The following is a 22,985-nucleotide window of genomic DNA, read 5'->3' as shown; positions in this document are numbered from 1 at the left end:
AACAAGTTATGGGAATAGTTCAATGTCTTCTTATATGTATTTTGTTACTTCCATAAAACTGAAAATAATTTGACATCTCCTTGCACATTTAGTCAGCAGTTCCTTGGACTCCTTTAAAACAATTTTGCAGGCAGCTTTTTAAAAATCTTTAAAACTGTTTCTGGAAGTTCCTCTTCAGAACCCTTTGTTATATATTTTTACAGCTCAAAGTCCTCTCTGTTCAGTATAAATTTCAATACAGTTATGGTATGTAGGAGCAAAGGGAGATTAAGTCAAGTATCTCTTTCAAACAGCACTGGGGTTTAGTAGTTGTTAAAATATTTTTAGTTTTCCTACAACAGGATTTAAGATTGTGGTGGATTAAAATAGTGCAGTGAATACTGTCTGCTAAAAGACTGATATGATTTAGCCAGTCGTCTCCCTCCCTTCCCCCTTTCTCATTTTGTTCATTGCTTGAATAAATGGCAGAAACCTCCTTTTCATGATTTACTCTTCTTTCTCTGAATCTGACAGTAGCTGTCTAGAAACAATAGCTTCTTGCATCACATAGAAAGATGTTTACGACTAGTACCATTTGCCATTTATGACCTAACCTGTCAAATAGGGGTTTTTTTTGTTTATTGCTTTGGTTTTTTTAATTCCTCTTACTTTACAATATTACATTTAGTAAGAATATTTACCATTACCTACTTTATTACAGAGCTGCCAACTGTTGCTCCTGGTTAAAAGTCAGAAGCCTTTAGTTTCATACAAGTTTAAAGTCTGTATTTTTCCCATATCTTAACAAGGTTCTAAAAGCGCAAGCTCAAATCAATAAGTAAACTTTGAGTATTATTTTAGTTCGAATCATAGAATATCTCAAGTTGGAAGGGACCCATAAGGATCATCAAGTCCAACTTCCTGCTCCTCACAGGACTACCTAAAACTAAACCATATCATCCAGATGCTCCTTGAACTCTGACAGGCTTTGTGCCATGACCATTTCTCTGGAGAGTCTGTTCTAGTGACCAACTGCCCTCTCAGTGAAGAACCTTTTCCTAATGTTCAATCTGAAATTCCCCTGATGTAGTTTCATTCCATTTTTTCATGTCCTATCACTGGTCACCAGACAGAGATCAGCACCTTCCCCTCCACTGCTCCTCTTGACAAAGTTGTAGACTGTGACAAGGTCCCCACTCAGCCTTCTCTTCTCCAAGCTGAACAAGCCAAGTGACTTCAGCCACCCCTCATAAGTCTTGCCCTTGAGACCTTTCACCATCTTGGTTGCCCTCCTCTGGACACACTCTAATAGTCTGATGTCCTTCTTATATTGTGGCACCTAAAACTGCACATAGTACTCAAGGTGGGGCTGTACTGATGCAGAGTAGAGTGGGACAATCACCTCCCTTGACAGGCTGGTGATGCTGTGCCTGATGTACCCCAGGACAGTTGGCCCTTTTGGCTGCCAGGGCACACCGTTGACTCATTCAACTTGCCATCATCCCAAATGCCCAGATCTTTCCACAGAGCTGCTCTCCAGCTTCTTGTCCCTCAATTTGTATCTATAACTGGGATTACTCCATCCCAGGTGCAGAATCTTGCTCTTGTTAAATTTCATATGATTGATGATTGTCCATCTCTCTAGTGTATCCAGATCTCTCTGTAAGGCCTCTCTACCCTCAAGGGAGTCCACAGCACCTCCTAGTTTAGTATCATCAGCAAACTTACTTACTGTACATTTGACTCTTGCATCCAGATCATTTACAAAAACATTAAAGACCACTGGCCCTAAAATTTAGCCCTGGGGAATCCCACTGGTGACTAGCTGCCAGCCTGATGTAACTCCATTTACTATAACCCTTTGAGTTCAATCCATCAGCCAATTGTTCACCCAATCTATTATAGACTTATCTAGTTGTATGCTGGATATTTTGTGCAGAAGGATATTGTGAGAGACAAAATCAAAAGCTTTGCTAAAATTAAAAAAAACCCAGAACTCATCAACTGGCTTCCCTTGGTCAACTAGGTGGGTGACCTTGTCATAAAAGGAAATTAAGTTGGTTAAGCAGGACTCTCCCCTCGTGAACCCATGCTAGCTGTGACCAATGACTGCATTGTCTCTCAAGTGTTTTTCAATAACTCCCAGAATAACTTTCTCCATAATTTTACCAGGCACTGAAGTGAGACTGACAGGTCTGTAATTACCAGGGTCATACTTCTTATCCTTCTTGAAAGTTAGGGCAACATTTGCCAGCTTCCAGTTGACTGGGACCTCTCCAGACTCCTAGGACTGTTGAAAAATAATAGGGAGGTCCCATGATAACATCAACCAGCTCTTTCAGTACCCTAGGATGAATCCCATCAGGCCCCATAGACTTATAGGGATCCAGATGGAGCAGCAGGTCCTGCACAAGTTGGCTGGGAGTTTATCATCCCCCCAGTCACAGTCTTCCAACACAGGGCTCTGGTGGTCCCAGGGCCCAAGATCAGTTTTAAAAACAGAGGCAAAGAAGGCATTAAACCTCTCTGCTTTGTCTATGTCCCTATTGTGACTGACCTCATCAAGTAACAGGCCAATGCTACCTCTGATCTTCCTTTCCTTTTTGTTATCCTTCACAGTGCTGACCAGTTTGAACTCTAATCAAGTTTTGGCTGCACAGTGGTGAACAGCAATCTCTGTAGTCCTCATGTGTTGCCTGTCCCTGCTTCCAACATCCATACACTTTCCTTTTCCACCTAAGTTCTAGGAGAAGATCCCTGCTCAGCCAAGCTGGCCCTCTGCCCTGCTTGCCTGACTTTTGACACTTAGTAATTGCCTGCTCCTGCATGCTTAAGAAATGGCTCTTAAAAAATGACTAGCATTCATGGACCTCCTGGCACAACTGAAGGTTGTTTCCTCTTCTCTTATTGCTTGGTGTTTTGGAGAAGAAAAGGACCCCCACCTCACCACAGCCTCCTTTCAGGTAGTTGTAGAGAGTGAGAAGGTCCCTCCGAGCCTCCTTTTCTCCAGGTTGAACATCCCCAACTCCCTCAGCCTCTCCTCATGAGATTTGTGCTACAGGCCCTTCCCCAGCTCTACTGCCCTTCTCTGGACACGCTCCAGCACCTCAATGCCTTTTCTTGTAGTGAGGGGCCCAAAACTGCACATAGGATTTGAGGTGCAGCCTCACCAGTGCTGAGTACAGGGGGACAATCACTTTCCTCATCCTGCTGGCCACACTATTGCTGATATGAGCCAGGATGCCATTGGCCTTCTTGGCCACCTGGGCATGCTGCTGGTTCATGTTCAGCCACTGTTAAACAGCACCCCCAGGTCCTTTTCTGACAGGTCACTTTCCAGCCACTCATCCCCCAGCCTGTAGCGCTGCACGGGGTTGTTGTGACCCAAGTGCAGGACCCAGCACTTGGCCTTGTTGAACCTCATAACATTGTCCTCGGCCCATAAATCCAGCCTGTCCAGTTCCCTCTGTAGAGCCTTCTACCCTTTAGCAGATAACACTCCCACCCAACTTGGTGTCATTCACAAACTTGCTGAGGGTGCACTTGATCCCATCATCCAGGTAATTGATAAAAATAATAAACAGGACTGGCCCCAAAACTGAGCTCTGGGGAACTCCACAGTGACCAGCTGCCAGCTGGATTTAACTCCATTCACCACCACTCTCTGGGCCCAGCCATCCAGCCAGTTTTTTACCCAGTGAAGAGCACACCTGTCCAAGCCATGAGCAGCCAGTTTCTCTAGGAGAATGCTGTGGGAAACAGTGTCAAAGCCTTTACTGAAGTCCAGGTAGACAACATCCCCAGCCTTTCCCTCATTCACTGAGTCAACTAGCTTCTTCAGCAACCTGAAGTCTGTTCTCCCCATATCCAGGGACAAAGTTTCGCTGGCAGTTTATCTCCCATGGCCAATGATTTTAAGCTCAACTACTTCCTGGTCACTGTGACCAATAGAGCCATCAATTACCACCAAAGTTCTTCTCTACAGTTTGATGAAAGCTTATTGTAACTTAAAAATCATCAGGTTGTGATGGTTATTTACCTCATTTATCACCACCTGAATTCCTACCCTATTAAAATGTCAAGATGACCCGGGAAGTTCAATTCATAAATGTAGTACAGAAGAACATGCAAACATAACCCAAAATTCAATCAGAAACCTGGAGTATTAGAATAAAATAGACTATTTCAGTTGGAAGGGACCTACAACGAACATCTAGTCCAACTGCCTAACCACTTCAGGGCCAACCAAAAGTTAAAGCATGTTATTAAGGGCATTGTCCAAATGCCTCTTAAACACTGACAGGCTTGGGGCATCGACCATCTCTCTAGGAAGCCTGTTCCAGTGTTTGACCACACTTTCAGTAAATAAATACTTCCTCAGGTTCAGTCTGAACTCCCCCTGATGCAGCTTTGAACCATTCCCATGCATCCTGTCACTGGATCCCAGGGAGAAGAGTTCAGCACCTCTCTCTCCACTTCTCCTCCTCCAAAAGCTGTGGAGAGCCATGAGGTCACCCCTCAGCCTCCTCTTCTCCAAACTAGACAAACCCAGAGTCCTCAGCTGCTCCTCACAGGACATGCCTTCCAGCCCTTTCACCAGCTTTGTTGCCCTCCTCTGGATGCATTTGAGGACCTTCACATCCTTCTTAAATGGTGCATGCAGTTTCCAAAATCTAAGTGTAAATGTGCTTTTCAAGCTTAATTAATTTTCACTGCCCTTGTGAATACACCTCAAACTCCTTATGCAGTTCAAGCACAAGGGGAAAGTAACACATTTTAATGATTGCAAGATGTGCAACACTGGGCAACAAAAATTCTAGATCCAAAGTCTGCAAGGGAACAAGTATTCTATGTACCTTGCTTCTAAAGAGAAACCTTTAAACAAAGCAGGTGCTTTACCTCCCTCCACTCACATACACATTCAGTGTGTTCATCCACTGAAGGCAACTCTTAACATAATATCCTGTAACTTACAGAAGAGACTGAAAATACTGACACTTCTGATACCTAGGATTACACAGAGCTTTCAGTGTCTGATGGGAGCCATGAGAAACTCAAACTTGAATGTAGCACTAAACCTGCATTATATGGGAAAACTGTGGTTTAAACAGGTTTTAAAATGGCTTTTACCTTTTTGCAGAGTCATTGCCCCTTCTTCCCAGCACCCCCCACGACAAGTGTTATCCATGCAGGAATGTCCTGGGAAGGTGTCCTGAGGTGTTTCCCATTGGCCTTTGTTAACCTCTTCTTGTGATTGGGTGTTCTTGTAAGCCCCTTGAGACTTCTAATTGGTTACTCTGTGAATCCTCCTAAACCCTATAAATGTAGCATCCCCAACAATAAAACTCTCTCTTGCCTCCTCTCCACGCCCAGTGTCCTGTCTCCCTGCCGGCCATGGGGTCACGTGCGGGGGGGGAGGGAGGAGCACCTCTCCCCTCCAGGCTCAGGGTCAGAAGAGACCCCTGAAGAAATCCCTGGAGTTCCCTTTCCCCTTCCTTCAAGGCGTCGGAATGGTTCTTCAGATGGAAATGGAACTAGAACTGGGCCGCCCCACGTCGTGGGTGGGGAAAGGGATCCAGACTTGAACTTGACAAAGCTTCAATGGTATTATTGATAACTTGAAAGCAATTAATGTTCCTCTATGTGAAAAGTATGACCACCCACAGATAAAAATGCAACCCAAGTCAAAGATTTATTGTTACTTGAACTCACTTTGTTACTGCTTGGGATTGGACAATTATGTTTTACAGAGTCGGCATTGCAGAAGGACTAATAGAATCATAGAATCGTTAAGGTTGAAAAAGACCTCTAAGATCATCAAGTTCAACCATTAACCTAACACTGCCATCTTTACCACTAAACCATGTCCCTGAGTGCCATATCCACACGTTTTTTGAAGACTTCCAGGGATGGTGACTTAACCACTTCCCCGAGCAGTCTTTTCCAATGCTTTACAAGCCTTTCAGTGAAGAAGTTTTTCCTAATATCCAATCTAAGCCTCCCCTGGTGCAACTTGAGGCCATTTCCTCTGGTCCTGTCACTTGTTACCTGGGAGAAGAAACCAACCCCCATCTCACTACAACCTCCTTTCAGGTAGTTGTAGAGAGCAATAAGGTCCCCCTGAGTCTCCTTTTCTCCACGCTAAACAACCCCAGTTCCCTCAGATGCTCCTTATAAGACTCATTCTCTAGTCCCTTCACCAGCTTTGTTGCCCTTCTCTGGACATTCTCCAGCACCTCAAAGTCTTTAAAAAAAAAAAAGTATAAGTCTGATAAATTCATTCCCTTTTCCAGGAAAGTTAATTTTAATGTAATTTTTCACACAGCTTTATTGCCTTTGTCTAACAGATGTAAAATCTAGTTTTACATACTTAGCAATGACCAAATTCAAAGACTGCAAAATTAATTCCACATAACACTCTTCAACAGAGAAAGGGCAATGCCATCTATAACACCCTCCCAGAGAACTACCCATGGCTGCTGTTTTCCAGGAGCAATTACAAGGCACAGAGAAGAGTGGCACAAGACAAGAATATCTAGCCCTGTATTCTGCTTCCAATAGTGGTTGCACTTGAGAAAATCATTTAACATAACAGGTGTACTTTGCTGTCTCCCAGTAAATCAACAGTTTATGGATGTTCTAAGACACAACTTATCTCTTTATCATGATACTTTCTGGGGATATGCAGAAAATGCATTTCAAGGGTATCAGACAGTACTGTCTTATAGTTAAACACTTAATATAGAATTCAAAGTGTCCCTTTATAGAGGTCAGAGTTGTAGAAAAATCAGGTCAACCACCTGTCTCTCTATTTGGAACACTATAGCAAGCTATAGGTTTTTTAATTCTTCAAGTGAAAATAAGAAACTACTAAAACAGCAGTATAACAACTGAACATTTTAAGGAGAGGAATGAGGAAAAAAAAAGAAGAAACAGTGCATGTGCCTGTATGTATACAATATAAACAGGTTCATGGTTATAACTAACATCAGTTTAAGGTAATCTACATCTGAATTGCCATAGGTTTAGTTCCCTAAATTTAACTAAAAACTAACACTGACACAGTGGACAAACAAAAGCAGCACAGAGTTAATCTTAAACAGCTGTGGAATCACACCAATAGTCAAAATTAACTGTAGCTAACTTAATTATGATGAGTGTCTAACAGTCCTAAGTAAGTATCGAAATCTCGACCAAAATGCAGTAAATATTGGTCCAAACACTGTAGCCAAGAACATTTTTTTAGTGTCTATGTTCAGTTTAGTACTGAGATCAATTTAAATAAAACCCGAAATACCAAGTCCCAATAAATCCAGAGGTTTGGAATATACAACTGCGAGTTTAAAAAATTACATTAGAAGAAACTGTAACTATTCCCTCCTCAAAAAACTAAAAAGAAATGCAAAAAATGTTCCCTTCTGAAAAGACACAAGTGGCAAAACTGGAAAACATAGATAAGCTTTCAAGCAAACAAAAAGAATTGCTCATATACCTGAAAGTTTGTTCGTGTTTTTGAAATAGATGAACAAAAATAACAAAAAAATGTATTCCAGCTCCATAAAAACCTACCCTACATCTGAAAATACACACTGAAAGCATCTAGGTTTCCAGATATCTCTAACTATGCTACAGAGGCATTATGCGAAATTGATTATTAACAGGCAATGTCTTCTTTAAAACCCTTTAAATTATAAACACCATCATGCTCAACCATATATTTTGTTTACTACTGTCATGGTTTAGGAATGGTATTCCCCAATTTAGTGTTCCCACTGAAACACCCCAGACCATGTGCCGCTTGCTCACTCCCCCCCTCCCCCTGCAGTGGGCTGGAGAGGAGAATCGGAGGTACTAAAGGTAAAGATCATGGGTTGAGATAAGAACAATTTACTAGAAGCAGTAATGAAATAAGAAAAAAAAAACCAGTAACAACAATATTAATAGCAGAGTATACAAGATAGGCAAACGATTCACATGCAAATGCTCACCCCACAGAACCCAGCGCCACCTGACTGCACACCAGGACAACTACACATTTGCACTACTGGACAAAGTTAAGACTGTATCTTACTTTTTGTATTACATTAGGAATTTAACTTAATTCTGAAAAATTAATATAAACCTTTAACTTATCAAAAGTCATTGAATTCTTTTCCTCTATGACTAAACATACTGTGAATATTTATAGTGAACACCATATTTTAGTGTTCAGAACAGGTTGAACAGTTTTGGTCACAGCAGTATAAGAAATGTTAAGCTCTTAGAGAGTGTCCAAAGGAGGGCAACAAAGATGGTGAAGGGCCTTGAGGGGAAGCCATATAAGGAGCGGTTGAGGTCACTTGGTCTGTTCAGCTTGAAGAAGAGAAGAATGAAGGGAGACCTCACTGCAGTCTTCAACATGAAGGGGAAGAGGAAGGGCAGGCACTGACTGATCTCTTCTCTGTGGTGACCAGTGACAGGACCCAAGGGAATGACCTGAAGTTATGTCACAGGAGGTTTAGGTTGGATATTATAAAAAGGTTCTTCACCCAGAGGGTGGTTGGGTACTGGAACAAGCTCCCCAGGGAGATGGTCACAGCACCAAGCCTGCCAGAGTTCAAGAAGCATTTGGACAATACTCTCAGGCACATGGTGTGACTCTTAAGGATGGTCCTGTGCAGGGTTAAGGGTGTGGTGAGGAAGACAAGATACCCAATAAACAATAAGATGGGAAAAAAGCTTAAAAAAAAAAAGAAAGATCAAAGTTTATAACGTTTGCAAAGGACTAACCTTAACAAGAACACCACAATGAAGTGAATTTACTCCATTCTGTTACTTATTTCTCAAGCACAAAAAAAAATTAATCACAGTGGTAGATTCCACAGGTCAAGCCAACAAAAATGCTACAGATTTTGTGCTCCAGGTAAACATTTAACCAATAGAAGATAGAATACTAATTAATAAGAGAACTATGTAACTTGCAGCCAATGAACATTAATGCTTTTGTTTGCTAAAATGTATAAATAGTGAAAAGTTTTGATAGTTGTTGTGCTGGCTTTGTGCATTTGCCACCCAGCATCCCTTTCTACACAGAACTGTAAATAAATCAAATAACTCGACTGTGTGTGTGGATTGTGTTAAACACACCTATGGAACAAATATGAGATTTTCTGAAGATCAGGACTTCAACTCTTGTCATTCAAAAGCTATTTATACAAAATACAGAAGGTCTACATAAATATCTGAGAATCTGGGAGTTACAGTGAAAATACACTTACTGCATAACAAAAGTCGAACACTTAAAAGGTTACTTGAAAAAGGACACAGAAAATTTAACACATCCTCCTCCAGCAATCCCCAGAAACTCTGGATGTAACAATATGAGAACCTATACTGGATAAGTAAGCCTAAATGTTGGACCCATTAGATCAACCAGCAATAGCAAATTTCAAACCCTGAATATGATCTGGCCACTATGGAAGGACAAAGATACATTGTGTACATATGGTTTACATAGGGATTAGGTAATTGAGTCAAATTATTTAAATATAGTAACAAAAAAAAGTCATAATAACAAGGAAGGAATAGATATATGTCACAAAAGGAAAGAGAAAAAGCACATTACCATTTAAATCTACCCTCAAGAGCTTGTAAAATAGGGTGACTACCCAAACCTGAACAGAATTTTTATAACATCATTATACCTTCTATCTTGCTATAAAATCATTATTGCTATTGGGAATTGTACATAAAGATCATCATACAGGATTACCCAGAAGACAGAGGATGGTACAGACCTCTCAAATCTGAGAAACATCAATTTCATGGAGGTTGGGCTGTAAAGAAAAATATTACAGACCTTACATTACAAAAATTTAGTCTTGTTCATGTTTGAAGGTGAAACAGTTACAATGATGTTTTGGCAAGTCTAAGGAGAGAGGAAGTGCCAGTAGGTTTTTAGACTGGATGGATCATCTTTGAGCGTGACCAGTTCCAGCTACTTCAGAGACAAGTGAAGAAAATTTTTAAGTAGACAATTACAAAATAATACAGTCACAGGCAAGATTTCTCTCTACCTCCCATCAGTTAGAGGTTATTTAAACTACAGACTCAGGTAAAACAGAAACTACCTTTTACAGTTGCTGGTGTATTTCTTTAATTTTTAGTGTAAAATTGGATATTCCTACCATTCACATCAACATCCTCCTTAAAATTCTGCTATGCTTCTAGCCTCCATCTCCTCTGGTAACAAGCTCCATGTGATAACTGTACCTAGTTTGATTTCCTTTATCAGTTTTAAGTTTTCTCTTTCAAATGCTGACGGCTCTCCTATTCTTGTATTATGAAAAGAATGTGCACAAGTTCATGATCTTTCTTTTTTACACTGTTTGATGGTTAATCCCTAAAAATTCACCATTCTTCCCTTCCTGGCAGTTCTGTCAAATCTTCAGTCACTCTTCCAATTACAAGAACATCCCTTCTCCTCATGCCTGTTACATTATTTCTGACACAGTGAGACCAGAACTGTATTTTCCCCCTGCTTTCAAAATGAGAAAATATATAATTAATTTCTCCGTCCTTCTAGGTAGTATTTCAGATCCTCAAAGACAGGGAAAACAGGAACAGCTTGAGGAGGAAATGGATGGAACAGAACTGGACTAAAAATTAAAGGAAAAACACTAATCAACTAATGAGCCTACTAAAGGGTTGCAGCGCATAAGAGATGTATCCTATTTCAGCAAAAGACTGAATTTATGGGGGGGAAAATGTGAGATATTCTTTCTCCAAGTAGTTATATAGGTCTTTGTCATCATTAACTGGATAATACACAAGAAGTGGAGATACAGATGTAAGATCACACATAAAGCAGGGGACTATTGTTATTTGAGTAACGGAATTCATCAACAGACAAATGCCCATATTTAGATCTCAACAAGGATCATCTTCTGGACAGGAGGAAACACCATTACGGCAGGTCTTGCAGGTACCTTCTGGCCACACCTCTACTTCCCTAAGCTTCCATGTGATATGGTGCAATTTTCAAGAAGACTGAAAATGCAGCCCATTGTTAGCAATTCACAACCTAAAATGAATGAGTTCTTTTCCATTTCCAAGATAGATTACGAAGGCATATTTCAAGCAACATACATAAATTATACTGAAATAAGTAGTAAATTTCATTATCAAGAATCATTATAAAAAGCCAAACTAGCTGACTGTCTCAGTCTGAGGAGATTGGAATGTTTGCTAAAGAGGATGAGTTATAAGATAGACCAAACTCCTCTCTCTCAGCAATTGTAAATTCAAAATTAAGGGGTTTTAATCGAGGAAGTGTGGAAAAAACAGAAGAAATAACAACCCTTTATTAAAAGATATATGTATGTTGGCAAAAACAGTAACAGAGCACAAAAAACCTAGATGGTAATCCTAGGAAAACAAACAAACAAACAAAAAAGTCTGGATGAATACTTCTCTGTCCTTTAGCGCAGTCCTAATCATGGCCTGCAGGGGGCACTGTTGGATTGCTGAAGGTGCAGAGCCTGCAGTTCTCTGCCGTTGCCTGCAGGGGGTGTTGTTGGATCGCTGAAGGTGTAAGGTCTGCAGTTCTCTGTTGTGGTTGGCAGGGGGCGCTGTTGGATTGCTGTAGGCGTGGGACCTGCAGTACTCTGTTGTGTCCTGCAGGGGGCACTGTTGGATTGTTGAAGGTGTAGGACCTGCAGTTCTCTGTCGTGGTCAGCAGGGGGCGCTGTTGGGCTCCAGCAGTCACCACGCGGGGAGAGGGGTCCAGGGGGGCGGTCCCAGACCACGGGAGAAGCCGAGAAGGAAATGGGGGACCCTTCCCTCAGTGGGAGGAAAAAGGGAAGGGAAGTAGTCCAGTCCCACGGGACTCACCGCGGTCCCAGGTGACGGCATCTCTAAACTCCTCCCTTCTCTCCCGCGGGCATGCAACTCTCCGATGAAACACAGCAGATCCGGAGAGCGGGACAGCCAGGCAAGTCGAAGCCAGCAGTCCGATTTGACCAGGATGAGAAGCCAAAAAACCAGACCCCCAGTCCCTCTCCCCAAATGCCTGCATGCAGACCCCCCGACTCCCTCCGAGAGCCAACTCTGCTCTCCGCAGTCTGCCCTGTCCTCAGTCCAGCGGCCAGCTCCCCCCAGCCTCTCTGATGGCCCATTAGCCAGGAATTCGGCTAGATCTTTTGTAGATCTTTTGTAAAGTTAATTGGCTCCCTTCCCCCCACTCACTCTGTTTTCTTAGAATGGAGTAGGGGAAGAAAAATTCTCCTGAATTTCTAACCTATAACACTGACTTAATATGCTCTAACACTACATGAACCTAACTAGTTATTCCAATTATAACTGAAAATATTATCTGCAACTCCACACAACATTTATACCAATGTTTAACCACTGAGAAAAAACAGACATACAGCAAACAGCTCTGCAGCATCAGTCCTTGAAAATGTTGGGGTTTATCCAAACACTGATTTTCATATGTTTTTGGTCACAAGTTCTAATAATATGCAACATCTATTTTCTATTCAGTCCTATAAGAAATCCCTCATGAAACACTTAAACCTAATTAGAACTTGTCAAAATTAAAGAATACGTAACTTCTTTCCAGAATGTTCTGGTTGCATTCTCACATTTACTATGTTCTACATGTCTTTGCAATTTTGTTGTAATGAACAAGTATGACTTTTAACAGTGATGTTTCACCAAAAGAAATGCTATTCTGTTAGTCTTTCTTTTTATTTAAAGAATAATAAAGTTATCCAGAATTATTCAAGCTCTGTATTCAGAAAAGTGTTTAGCATAACTGGTGGAGAGATGGGAAAAAATACATACTTTTTCAAATGACCCAATTAACAAACTAAAACTTTTCTCTGGATTCAGCAAATAAACAGGCAAATAGGAAAATTTAAAAGAATCATTATACTTACATTTGAAAACAATTTTAATTTTAAAAAAGGACTTACTACAGACAGTGCAATGTGAAAAAAAGCCCAGACCAACACACCATTTTCTCCAAACGTTTTTTAAATGGTTTTAATCATGTTTTCAGCCTAGGGCAGCTGGTATGATACACAGCCCTGATTCTACCTAGGATATAGTTCTGGGTAGAGCAGATTCAGGTAGCTCACTGTTACTGAACCAGAAGATCAAACTTCTCGCCTTCACCCTGTCCATGCATTTCCTATACACCGATAATGTTGAGGTCACAGATCCCTCCGAGTCATTTGAACTCACTAATCCTGCAGAAAACTAGCACATCCAAAAGTTTTCTACTGTGTTTAGTGAATCAAATAATCAATTACTGTATTAAATCAACTGAGAAAAAAAAATCATGGCTAGGGTAGAGTTAATTTTCTTCACAGTGGCTGGTATGGGGCTGTGTTTTGGATTTGTGCTGAACACAGGGCTGATAATATAGAGATGTTTTTGTTATTGCTGAGCAGGGTTTAGACAGAGCCAAGGCCTCTTCTGCTTTTCGTACTGCCATGCTGGCAAGGAGACTGGGGGTGCACAAGAAGTTGGGAGGAGACACAGCTGGGACAGCTGACCCCAACTGACCAAAGGGATATTCCAGACTATATGACATCATGCTCAGTATATAAAGTGAGGGGAAGTAGGAGGAGGGAGGGACATTTGAAGTTATGGCATTTGTCTTCCCAAGTAAGGTTACACAGGATGCATTCCTGCTTTCCTGGAGATGGCTGAACACCTGCCTGTCCATGGGAAGCAGTGAATTAATTCCTTGGTTTGCTTTGCTTGCGTGCATGGCTTTTGCTTTCCCTATTAAACTGTCTTTATCTCAACCCATGACTTTTCTAGCTTTCACCCTTCTGATTCTCTCTCTGATCCCGCTGGTGGGGGAGTGAGCGAGTGACTGTGTGGGACTTGGCTGCTGGTTGGGGTTAAACCATGACAATTGGCCACACTGGATGGAAGAGTTTATAGGAACAACACAGTTGACAGGCAACAAGAGCCTCGCTCTGTTAGAAGCAGCTAGATTCATCTCGATTGCCTGTGTAACCACAGTTCAGATTGGAAACCTACCTTCTGAAAGGCAATGCAATCTAAATGCAATCTAGTGCTGGCTGTCCTTTGATATCTTTCTTAAAATGCTCCCTTCCACATACCTAGGACAGTTCCTCCTACAGTTTACTGGAAAGAGAATGACAGAACAGAACAGTAGCCTGAGTCATAATGGGGCACCTCCTCCTCCAGTCCCAATGAAAAACAAGCAAACCTCACAATAACCAGGACCCACTAACTGGTATGACACTGCAGTCTGGTTGCTCACAAGAACCAAATTAACGGAAATGCTCCAAATCCTATAGTTTGAGCAACTGCTGTGAAGGCATCCCCCTACTATATTACTGATGTGTAATATATTTAATGTGCTGCATCACATATGTGATACTGTGAAATATGTAAACCATTAACAGTAATGAAAATAAAGATTATTATGTTCAAGAGTTACTGTCCTCACTTCTGACATTACAGTGAGCAGAACCCAGGGGAAGGGGGGGGAAGAAGCCAAACATTCTCCTGCCTTATTTTCCAAAGGCATACAAAACAAACGGCAACGTTTATTAGAAGTTCACACAAGCCTCAGAAAAAACAGTTTTACAAGTTGCTACAGTGAGGTTTTCTGAAACCTAAAACAGAGTTATGTAAATAAATGCCAGATCAATCAGATTCTTCACATGACACACAAGCCATTAAGCACAAATTGAGAGTTTAGGTTTAATATAGTGTCCAGTTAACACTGACCATTATTTTATTGTAGGGTTGAACTGTGGTATGGGACATGGTTAGACAAGCTTGTTGGATTATTGTTTCCTGCCTCATGACAAAATCATGCTAACTTCAGTGCCTTTGATCTCCAGGTCTTTCTTCCCTTAAAAATATCTGCAAACTCCTGAATCTGGTGGGGGAAAACAACCAACTTTCCAGAAAATCCCAGCAGAACCCCACCCCTGTTTAGTAGGTATCATAGATCTCACAGAGGTTGAGAACAGATTACATATTCCCATTCAAATTGAAGAGCTGAAGTAACGAGTGACTTGCCATTGATTCAGTCAGTGAACTTCCCATTTCAGTTCTCTTTCCAGTGTGATAAATAAATAATTGTGATTCGTGAAACAAATGGGTGATTATATCAAAATAAAACAAACGGATTGTAAAACTTAATTACACCCCTATAAAGAAATAAAACAGACCCTCACAAGGTCAAGAGGCCTAAACCCTCCTTACTATCCTAAGAATAAAATATAGTAGAAAATCTTTAGGCGCCTGTTCATCCAAGGATGCACGAATTATGACTGGTTGTAGAGATAACCCTTTAGCTTTAGCTGTACGAAAACCCATATATTAAATACTTAGCAAAAACCTGTAGAATGTATATGTATATGATATAATTAATATGCATGAAGTAGCTAAGATAAATACTAAATGTACCCTGTAGTAGGTGTGTGCAGATTTGGGAAACTGGTCCCATTTCTGTCACCCAGCCGGTTGCTTGCTTTTACCATATAATAAACTATTATTCAAAACTTATATAAACTCAAGACTTTGTTTATCACAATTGGTGACCCCGACGTGATGTTCTCCGAGTCCTGCTGGGTTAATTAGTACTCGAAACGGGGGGGCCCCCGCTGAATTCAGCGGCCTGTTTTGGGTCTAATTTTCCACAGGACTGGAGTAACACGTTCTATGGTTATATGGTAAAAGCAAGGATTGCTCCCGGATTGCTGCAGCAAAAAGAGCCCATAATTCTTGTGCACGAAAACCCAGGGAAGAACAACGGACTGTGAGTATTCCCTGGTTGGGCGGGTAAGAGGTCGGAGTGGATGACTGGATGAGACGCAGTTTTGCTGCGAAGTGATTGCGGTAGCCCTTCTAACTGCGTGTCTGTCTCCGTGCGAACGGAACAGCCAGTGACCGGGCGACGCGAGAGAATTGGTGATTGGACCTCTGGGGTCGATGGAAAAGTCTTAAGGAGAGACCTTTGTGTCAGTGGGGAGAGTTTAGAAGGGATCCCAGAGAGTCGGTGGAGAGATTCTAGAAGGGACCTCGGAAAACTATGGGGCAAGGATTCAGTAAGAATGGTAGCCTCAAGGGAAAAGGGAGCAAGCAGGCATTGCCCAAGCAGGCATTGCTGGATATTACCCCTACCAGTCCTTTGGGGGTAATGATATCAAATTGGGAAGATATTGAGAATATTAGTAAGTTAACCCAAGAAAGACTAAAGAAAAATTTACAGCAATATTTAGGCATTAGTCCTGATACACCAGCTGGCCTAATATCATTGAAAGTCCACTTTATAAATTATGCCTGTAGTGATATTAAAAGAGAACTAAAGAAATTAGAGGGATGGGGGAAAGGGGGGTTAGACCGAATCCTAAGGGGTTGTGCTGAGTCCTAAAAGGTTATAAATAGCCCCAAGATCCCAAATACAAAAAAGCTAAAAGAACAAAAATAGGAAGCATAATTTTAATCAATACAAGAACTGTATTTTAAGTATTAATCAAACTTTAGTACCCACTGCTGTAAGTTTTGTATCGATAAGGGGAGCCATGGGTCAAACAGAAAAAGTTCATTTCTTGAAACCTTTAAAATACAAATCAGGAAAGCAATTTGAGATCCACATTGTTATACATGCCAAACTCACCAGTTTGTTTGCTGGGAAGAGACTTACTAGAGCCATTGAGAGCTGAAATTAAATTTGAACAGAAAAAAATAAAATTCAAAGTAAAAAGGAGCAATTGATTGAGATTTTAAATCTTGCCCTAATAGAGACTCAAAGTTCAAGCGGCATACATGAAGAAGTAACAGATCAAAGTATGAGCTTCGAAAACTCCAAGAAGAGCAAAATAACGTCAATTGAAGTAAAAGTTAAATTAGGGGCACAGCCAATAAAGATTAAACAATATCCCCTAAAATAGAGAATCAGGAAAGGATTCAACACAATATAGAAAAGTTTATTAAACATGAGTTATTAAAAAAGTATAAATAAAAATATAATACTCCCATCTTACCAGTAAAGGAACCTGATGGGAAGTATAAAATAGTGCAAGGTCTTAGAGCAATAAATGAGATGGCTGGGGGCTTGTACCCCATAGTGACAGATCCGTGTACACTGTTGACTAAATTGACACCAGAGCTAAAATAGTTTATGGTCCTGGATCTAAAGGATGCTTTCTTCTTCCTGCCCTGGAGCCCTGAAAGTTAATCACTATTCGCTTTTGAATGAGAAAATCCTCGCACGAGAAAGAAAATCCAAAATAATACCTATTGGGTGAACTGTTAACATGCTAAACTGTCTCAGATTGGTTGAGTACTAAGAGCTGTGCAGCAGGTCTCCTACCTCGATTGCAAGGTCGCTGCAGGACAACGAACCCCAAAAACAGCAAAGAAAGAAGCTGTCTGCCGGACTCCTCGGCCACAAGAGAAGGTAGAGTTCCAAACATTGCTCAGAGGGACCGAATAATGTCGCTTGTAGATCTACAGCTATGGACTTCTGGTGGAGTCCCTGTGTGAACTCATAAGAGTGAGTCCAACATACTCACTTGGAGTAAAGAAACTGATAAAGCTTTTCATAAGCTAAAACAAAACTGATGAGGGCTCCAGCCCTTGATTTAAATCATTGGTTTTCACCTCAGTGCTTTCTGAAATACCAAGCCACACTGATTGACCAAAATAATCAATCCAGTTTTTTCTTCAAGAAGCCACCAAAAATACAGTTGCACACAACTGCTTAGAGACAATAAGAGCAACGTACTCAAGCCGACCAGACTTGAAAGAAGAACTCCTGAAAGATGCTAAAGACTTCTGGTTCACAGAAAAAATTTCATCTAGAAAAGAGGACGTAAAGCTAGATATGCAGTAACCACGATAAATGAAGTAATAAAGGCAAGAGCCCTCCTTGTCAATACCTTAACTCAAAAAAAACAGATTATAACACTTCAGTTGCCAGAAAAGTTCCTATTATGCATTGAAAGGTTCACCAAAAAGAGTGTTACTGGCCTTGAAAGAAGAAATGCCATGAATGATCGGAGGCAAAAAGGGCAGTAAAAGCAGAAGAAAGCAAAATCCAGTATTTGATCCCTGACGGTAAAATTCAAATTCAGTAAAGACAGAGTCTAGATACTCTAAAGAAGACTGAAAGTTAATCCAGAATTTAAGAGGAAAAATAGAAGAAAAACAAATGAGTCAAGACACCACAGGGTAAGTTAGTAATATCCTCTTCTATTTTATGAACACTTATCATAACAGAACACAAGAAAACACATTAGGAGTAGAAGCTCTGTACAAATATCTAAGCCAAAATATAGTAACACAAAATCTCTATACCACTGTGAGACAGGAGACGCATAGCAAAATTCAACTAAGACAAATAGAAAAATAATTATCCAAGACAGAAATAGCAAATCGATTTTTAGAACTACCCAGAAAAAGGGGGGTATAGATATTTGCTTGTTCTCACTGACACTTTTTCAGGTTGACCTGAGGCGTATCCTTGTCAAACTAATGTAGTCAGAAACATGATAAAAGTACTATTAAAAATTATATTGTACATTTATAAAAACAACTTAAAAATGTTAAAGAGTTAATCCTTGAAACAAGCTTGTAACCTCGAGAGGTCAATTCATAATGTTGTTCATTTCATGGTTAGGCTTCGCGAACGAAGATTTGGGAAGGCACTATCCACATTTGCTACAGGCACGCTGGTGGCTTATGAGGCCAATACGTGACAGACATATCCGATTGCAAAAGGCACAGCAGAAAGACTCCTTAGATGGTGTATTCTGCAAGGTACGGTTCTTTCTGCGTTGCCTTTTTTCCTCGAGAGTGATCCTGCGTGTGTTCTCAAAGGAGACAGCTGCGTTATAGATGGCGTGTCTCCAGGTCTCCCGATTTGAGGCCAGAGTAGACCAGTTATGGTGATCAATATGGCCAAGGCTGAGATGTTGTTTCAGGGAGTCCTTGTATCTTTTCTTCGGGGCTCCTCTCATGCGGCAGCCAGTGGCAAGTTCACCATAGAGCAGGATCTTAGGGAGGTGGTGGTCACCACAGACATGGTATTTATCCTCATAATGTTGTACCTAGAGATTATATATGTAAGATCTTTTACAGGTGAACCCCTGGAGCCACAGTGAAAAATCTATATCAAGTGATGCTAATTACACGAACTGCAATCAAAATTAAAAAAAAAGCAACTTCCTTAAATACATTACACCAAAGTCAAGAAAATGCCAAGATCTGCGCAGACAATATCACCAACAGAAAACTTAAAATAAAATTAAGACATAAACCGATGAAGAAAAACTTAAAGACATTTTTGAAACTTTTGACTCTATTACTGTATACAATAACTAAGACAAAATATACAAAGTTAATATTATAAAAATCAAAAAGTCACGAATCAATAAGGTAATAATAAAAAAGGGGAAGGAATTGTGATAAATAAATAATTGTGCTTCGTGAAACAAATGGGTGATTATATCAAAATAAAACAAACGGATTGTAAAACTTAATTACACCCCTATAAAGAAATAAAACAGACCCTCACAAGGTCAAGAGGCCTAAACCCTCCTTACTATCCTAAGAATAAAATATAGTAGAAAATCTTTAGGCACCTGTTCATCCAAGGATGCACGAATTATGACTGGTTGTAGAGATAACCCTTTAGCTTTAGCTGTACGAAAACCCATATATTAAATACTTAGCAAAAACCTGTAGAATGTATATGTATATGATATAATTAATATGCATGAAGTAGCTAAGATAAATACTAAATGTACCCTGTAGTAGGTGTGTGCAGATTTGGGAAACTGGTCCCATTTCTGTCACCCAGCCGGCTGCTTGCTTTTACCATATAATAAACTATTATTCAAAACTTATAGAAACTCAAGACTTTGTTTATCACACAGACAAATATGACAAATTAGTACCCTACACCTAACACACACACTTCCTTTATTCACGTGTATTCCTAGTCAGCACCATACATCCCCTCATAAAGAGATACTGAGCAAGATGAGAAACAGTGGATCCCCAACAGAGAAATAACAACTCATGGGCATAAATAGCAAATACTCTTCGTATATTTTAATCATAAGGAACAACTGGAATAATAATATCAAGCTTTTTTGTCAAACGATGAAAGTGTCTAAAGGCATTTCTGTCAGAGTATACTGTTGTGTCATTTTTTCAGAACACAGTTCATATGCCAGAGTAAACAAAAAGTTATTACTTTGCATTAAAGGTCTTTCCTCCTTCCATCACCTCATCCCCTCCCACCTTCCCAGGCTTTCCTCCCCACCCACACCCCTCTTTCCCACAAATCATCTCAACCCCATCCACAGCCACCCCACACGTCTCATTGCTCACTCCACGGTTGTCCCGTTTTCCCTCCCCCATGAGCCCATTACATCCCTGCTTCATCCCTCTCGCACCCACGTCGCCCTTCTCCCCCCCAGTTCAGCCCCCCTACCCCGCCGCCGCACCTCCTCGTCGCCTCCTCGCCCCGCTGCAGCCTCCCTGCCCCCAGTGGAAGCGGTAGCCGCCGCCGCCGCCACTGCCAAGCGCGAGCGCTCCCCGACAACCGCAGCGCGCGCCAGGCCCGGTCACTCCCCAGCCCCGCGCACACAATGAGCCCCGAGCAGCCTCCTCCCCGCCCCCCTGCACCACGCACCGGGGCGGCGGCACTCAGCCACTTCGCCGAAACAGCCCCTCCCGTCGCCCCTGCCTCACTGACCATCGCTGCGCTTGATCTCCACGTAGATCCCTATCTGAACCTTGCTGAAGTTGGCCGTTGCCATCGCTTCATGGGGCAGCCGGGGATATCGGAGGCACTGCCGGCCGGCGCACAGGGGGCAGTGAGGATGCGCACAGCAGCAACGGTGGCGATGGCGGCACCGACCGCGGCAGCTTCCAGAGGGCGGGTAGGCGGAAAGGGGGGGGGAAGGGCGGAGAGAGAAAAAAGCCGCCGGCCGGGTACAATAAGCATTGGTAGCTGCAGCGCCTGTGCAGCTCGCCGCGGCATCACGACAGGCCTGGCTCACAGAGGAGGCGGGGGCAGAAGCGCTGCCGCGGTTCATCCTCCGCCCTTCGCAGCACCTGAGCGGGGCTGGCACAAGATGGACACCCCCCATTCCCCTGGGGCTGCCTCCCCACTCGCTTTGGCCTGCGCTGGGAGATGCTCGTCTCCCCTGCGGGCCGCCTGTGCGAGCCTCTCCTCTTGGCCCTGTCCCTGACTTAAAAACACACACGTGCACCTATTTGGCACCAGATGGTGACCAAGCTGCCTCGAAGTTTTAATGTAATAGCTTTATCTACCTAATATCTACTCGTAAGGCTCCTGTGTGTCAAGTAGAGCACCTTAGAAGCATGCTTTGTACTTGCTCCCCAACCTGCCAGCATCTCTTCAGTCTATTAGGTATAAATAGGTGTTCTTGCAGTTTGTAGTGTAGTTACATTTAGTAGTAAAAAGTGACAAGTTACTGGTTGTTCAGTTGTCAGTTACAGAAAGGTGCAGTTTGCCCAGAGACAAGAGAATCTATCAGCAGCAAAGGATCAGTAACCTCCATTTTGAAAATGTTGGAGACCCTTCCCCTAATGACCATGTAATGAGGGACACACTGTAGGTGTGTTGGAAAGTCTGAAACCCCGGAGTACCTCAGCCAATGGGGAAAGGGGAGGGACCTGCGTTTCAGGCAAAGGGGATAAAAGAGGCTGCGACCTCTATCAAGTGGAGAGACCTCATTGGGGATTGGCCAGTGAACTCTCCCTTTTATTAGAATAAAAGTTTTAGTTAGCTCCTCTGTCGCTTGGCTATTTTTTAGGCTCTTAATACCAGAATTATTATTTGGAACAAGTCCAAGTAAGTCTATGCTGTCAACAGCATCCATCCATCCATCTTCACCTCATGATTGCCTTTATACAACTTAAATAAAAACCAAAGCTTATTTCATCTTCCTCGTTTCCCTATAATGATTCCTGTACCCCAGCAAGCCATTTTGTTAAACATTGTCCCTTGGGTTTCTCTTCTGAGGGCAGTTCCTAACATGATGAAGCCACAAGAGGTTTAAAATTGTCCTTCCCGTACAGTTTCCTAGTTGTCTTGATCAGCATCACAATATTTGTGACTACTGTTTGATTGTTTAATTGTCTGTAGTAATTGCTTGTTGTTACAATTATTTAGATAAAGTATAACTATAATGGGTGCAAGAATCTCTGCCTTGCAAGAAGGAGATTGTAAAAACTTCACCCTTAAGATGTATTCTAGGGCATTGGAGAAAGTTTGGAGGGGATCCCCTTACTAAGAAAAAGTTGATTATGTATTGTAACCAGTGGTGGCCTTTGTATGTATAAGAGGATTGGGAAAAATGGCCTCAGAATGGAACACTGAACTATAATATTATCCTACAGTTAATGTTATTTTGTTGCCAGGAAGGAAAATGGGATGAAGTACCACATGGTGATGTGTTCTTTGCATTGCGGAATAATTACAAGGCTCATAAAGAATGTGGATTGGTGGCAGCGAATGCTAACCTGTTGGCATTAGAAAGGGAAAGTGTAATAAAGTGTATTGTTCGGCATGCAGCTATGGGGAAGAGGTGCAAGAAGTTGGGGAAGACATGATGAGGAGGATTTTGGAGGGTTCATACACACTTGACAGTGATGCCTAAAATGGTGCTAAGGAAAAAACTCTGGAGCAGTTAATTGAGGGTGAGATAAGGAAAGGGTTTAATTTGTGCCTAGGTATAGATGTTACAAGACGCACACGCAGGCCATGCCTGAGATGTTACATTTTATAATACTGCACGACCAATCCAAGTTTTGTCCATCCCGTTGCTTTTGCCCTGGTCCACCCCCTGGGAATTGGGTCTGGGGTGTATTTCAGGACCACCTCTTCATCATTTTCATCATCTTCAGAGCACAAAGGGTACACGGTCACCCAGTTCTTGACTGTGTTCTGTTGTTCAGGCCAAGATATGAGTGTTCTCTAAACA

At 41.7% G+C, this 22,985-nt stretch overlaps 1 protein-coding gene across 3 annotated transcripts in view; it reads right to left on the bottom strand.

Moving 5' to 3' along the window:
- The window catches only part of LOC113957782 (kinesin-like protein KIF2A), a 79,083-nt gene extending 58,291 nt beyond the window's left edge, over positions 1–20,792 (bottom strand). For all 3 annotated transcript variants that reach the window (XM_027665554.1, XM_027665555.1, XM_027665556.1), the window contains exon 1: positions 20,729–20,792. In XM_027665554.1, the coding sequence (XP_027521355.1) occupies positions 20,729–20,792 (64 nt within the window). The remainder of the gene's footprint in view (positions 1–20,728) is intronic.
- Between the last annotated feature and the right edge of the window lie 2,193 nt (positions 20,793–22,985).

Source organism: Corapipo altera, unplaced genomic scaffold, assembly GCF_003945725.1.
Source record: "Corapipo altera isolate COAL_440 unplaced genomic scaffold, ASM394572v1 61148, whole genome shotgun sequence".
In the NCBI taxonomy this organism is placed as follows: Eukaryota; Metazoa; Chordata; class Aves; order Passeriformes; family Pipridae; genus Corapipo; species Corapipo altera.
The sequence above is the reverse complement of the archived record's forward strand: the minus strand, read 5'-3'. Positions and strand labels throughout refer to the sequence as shown.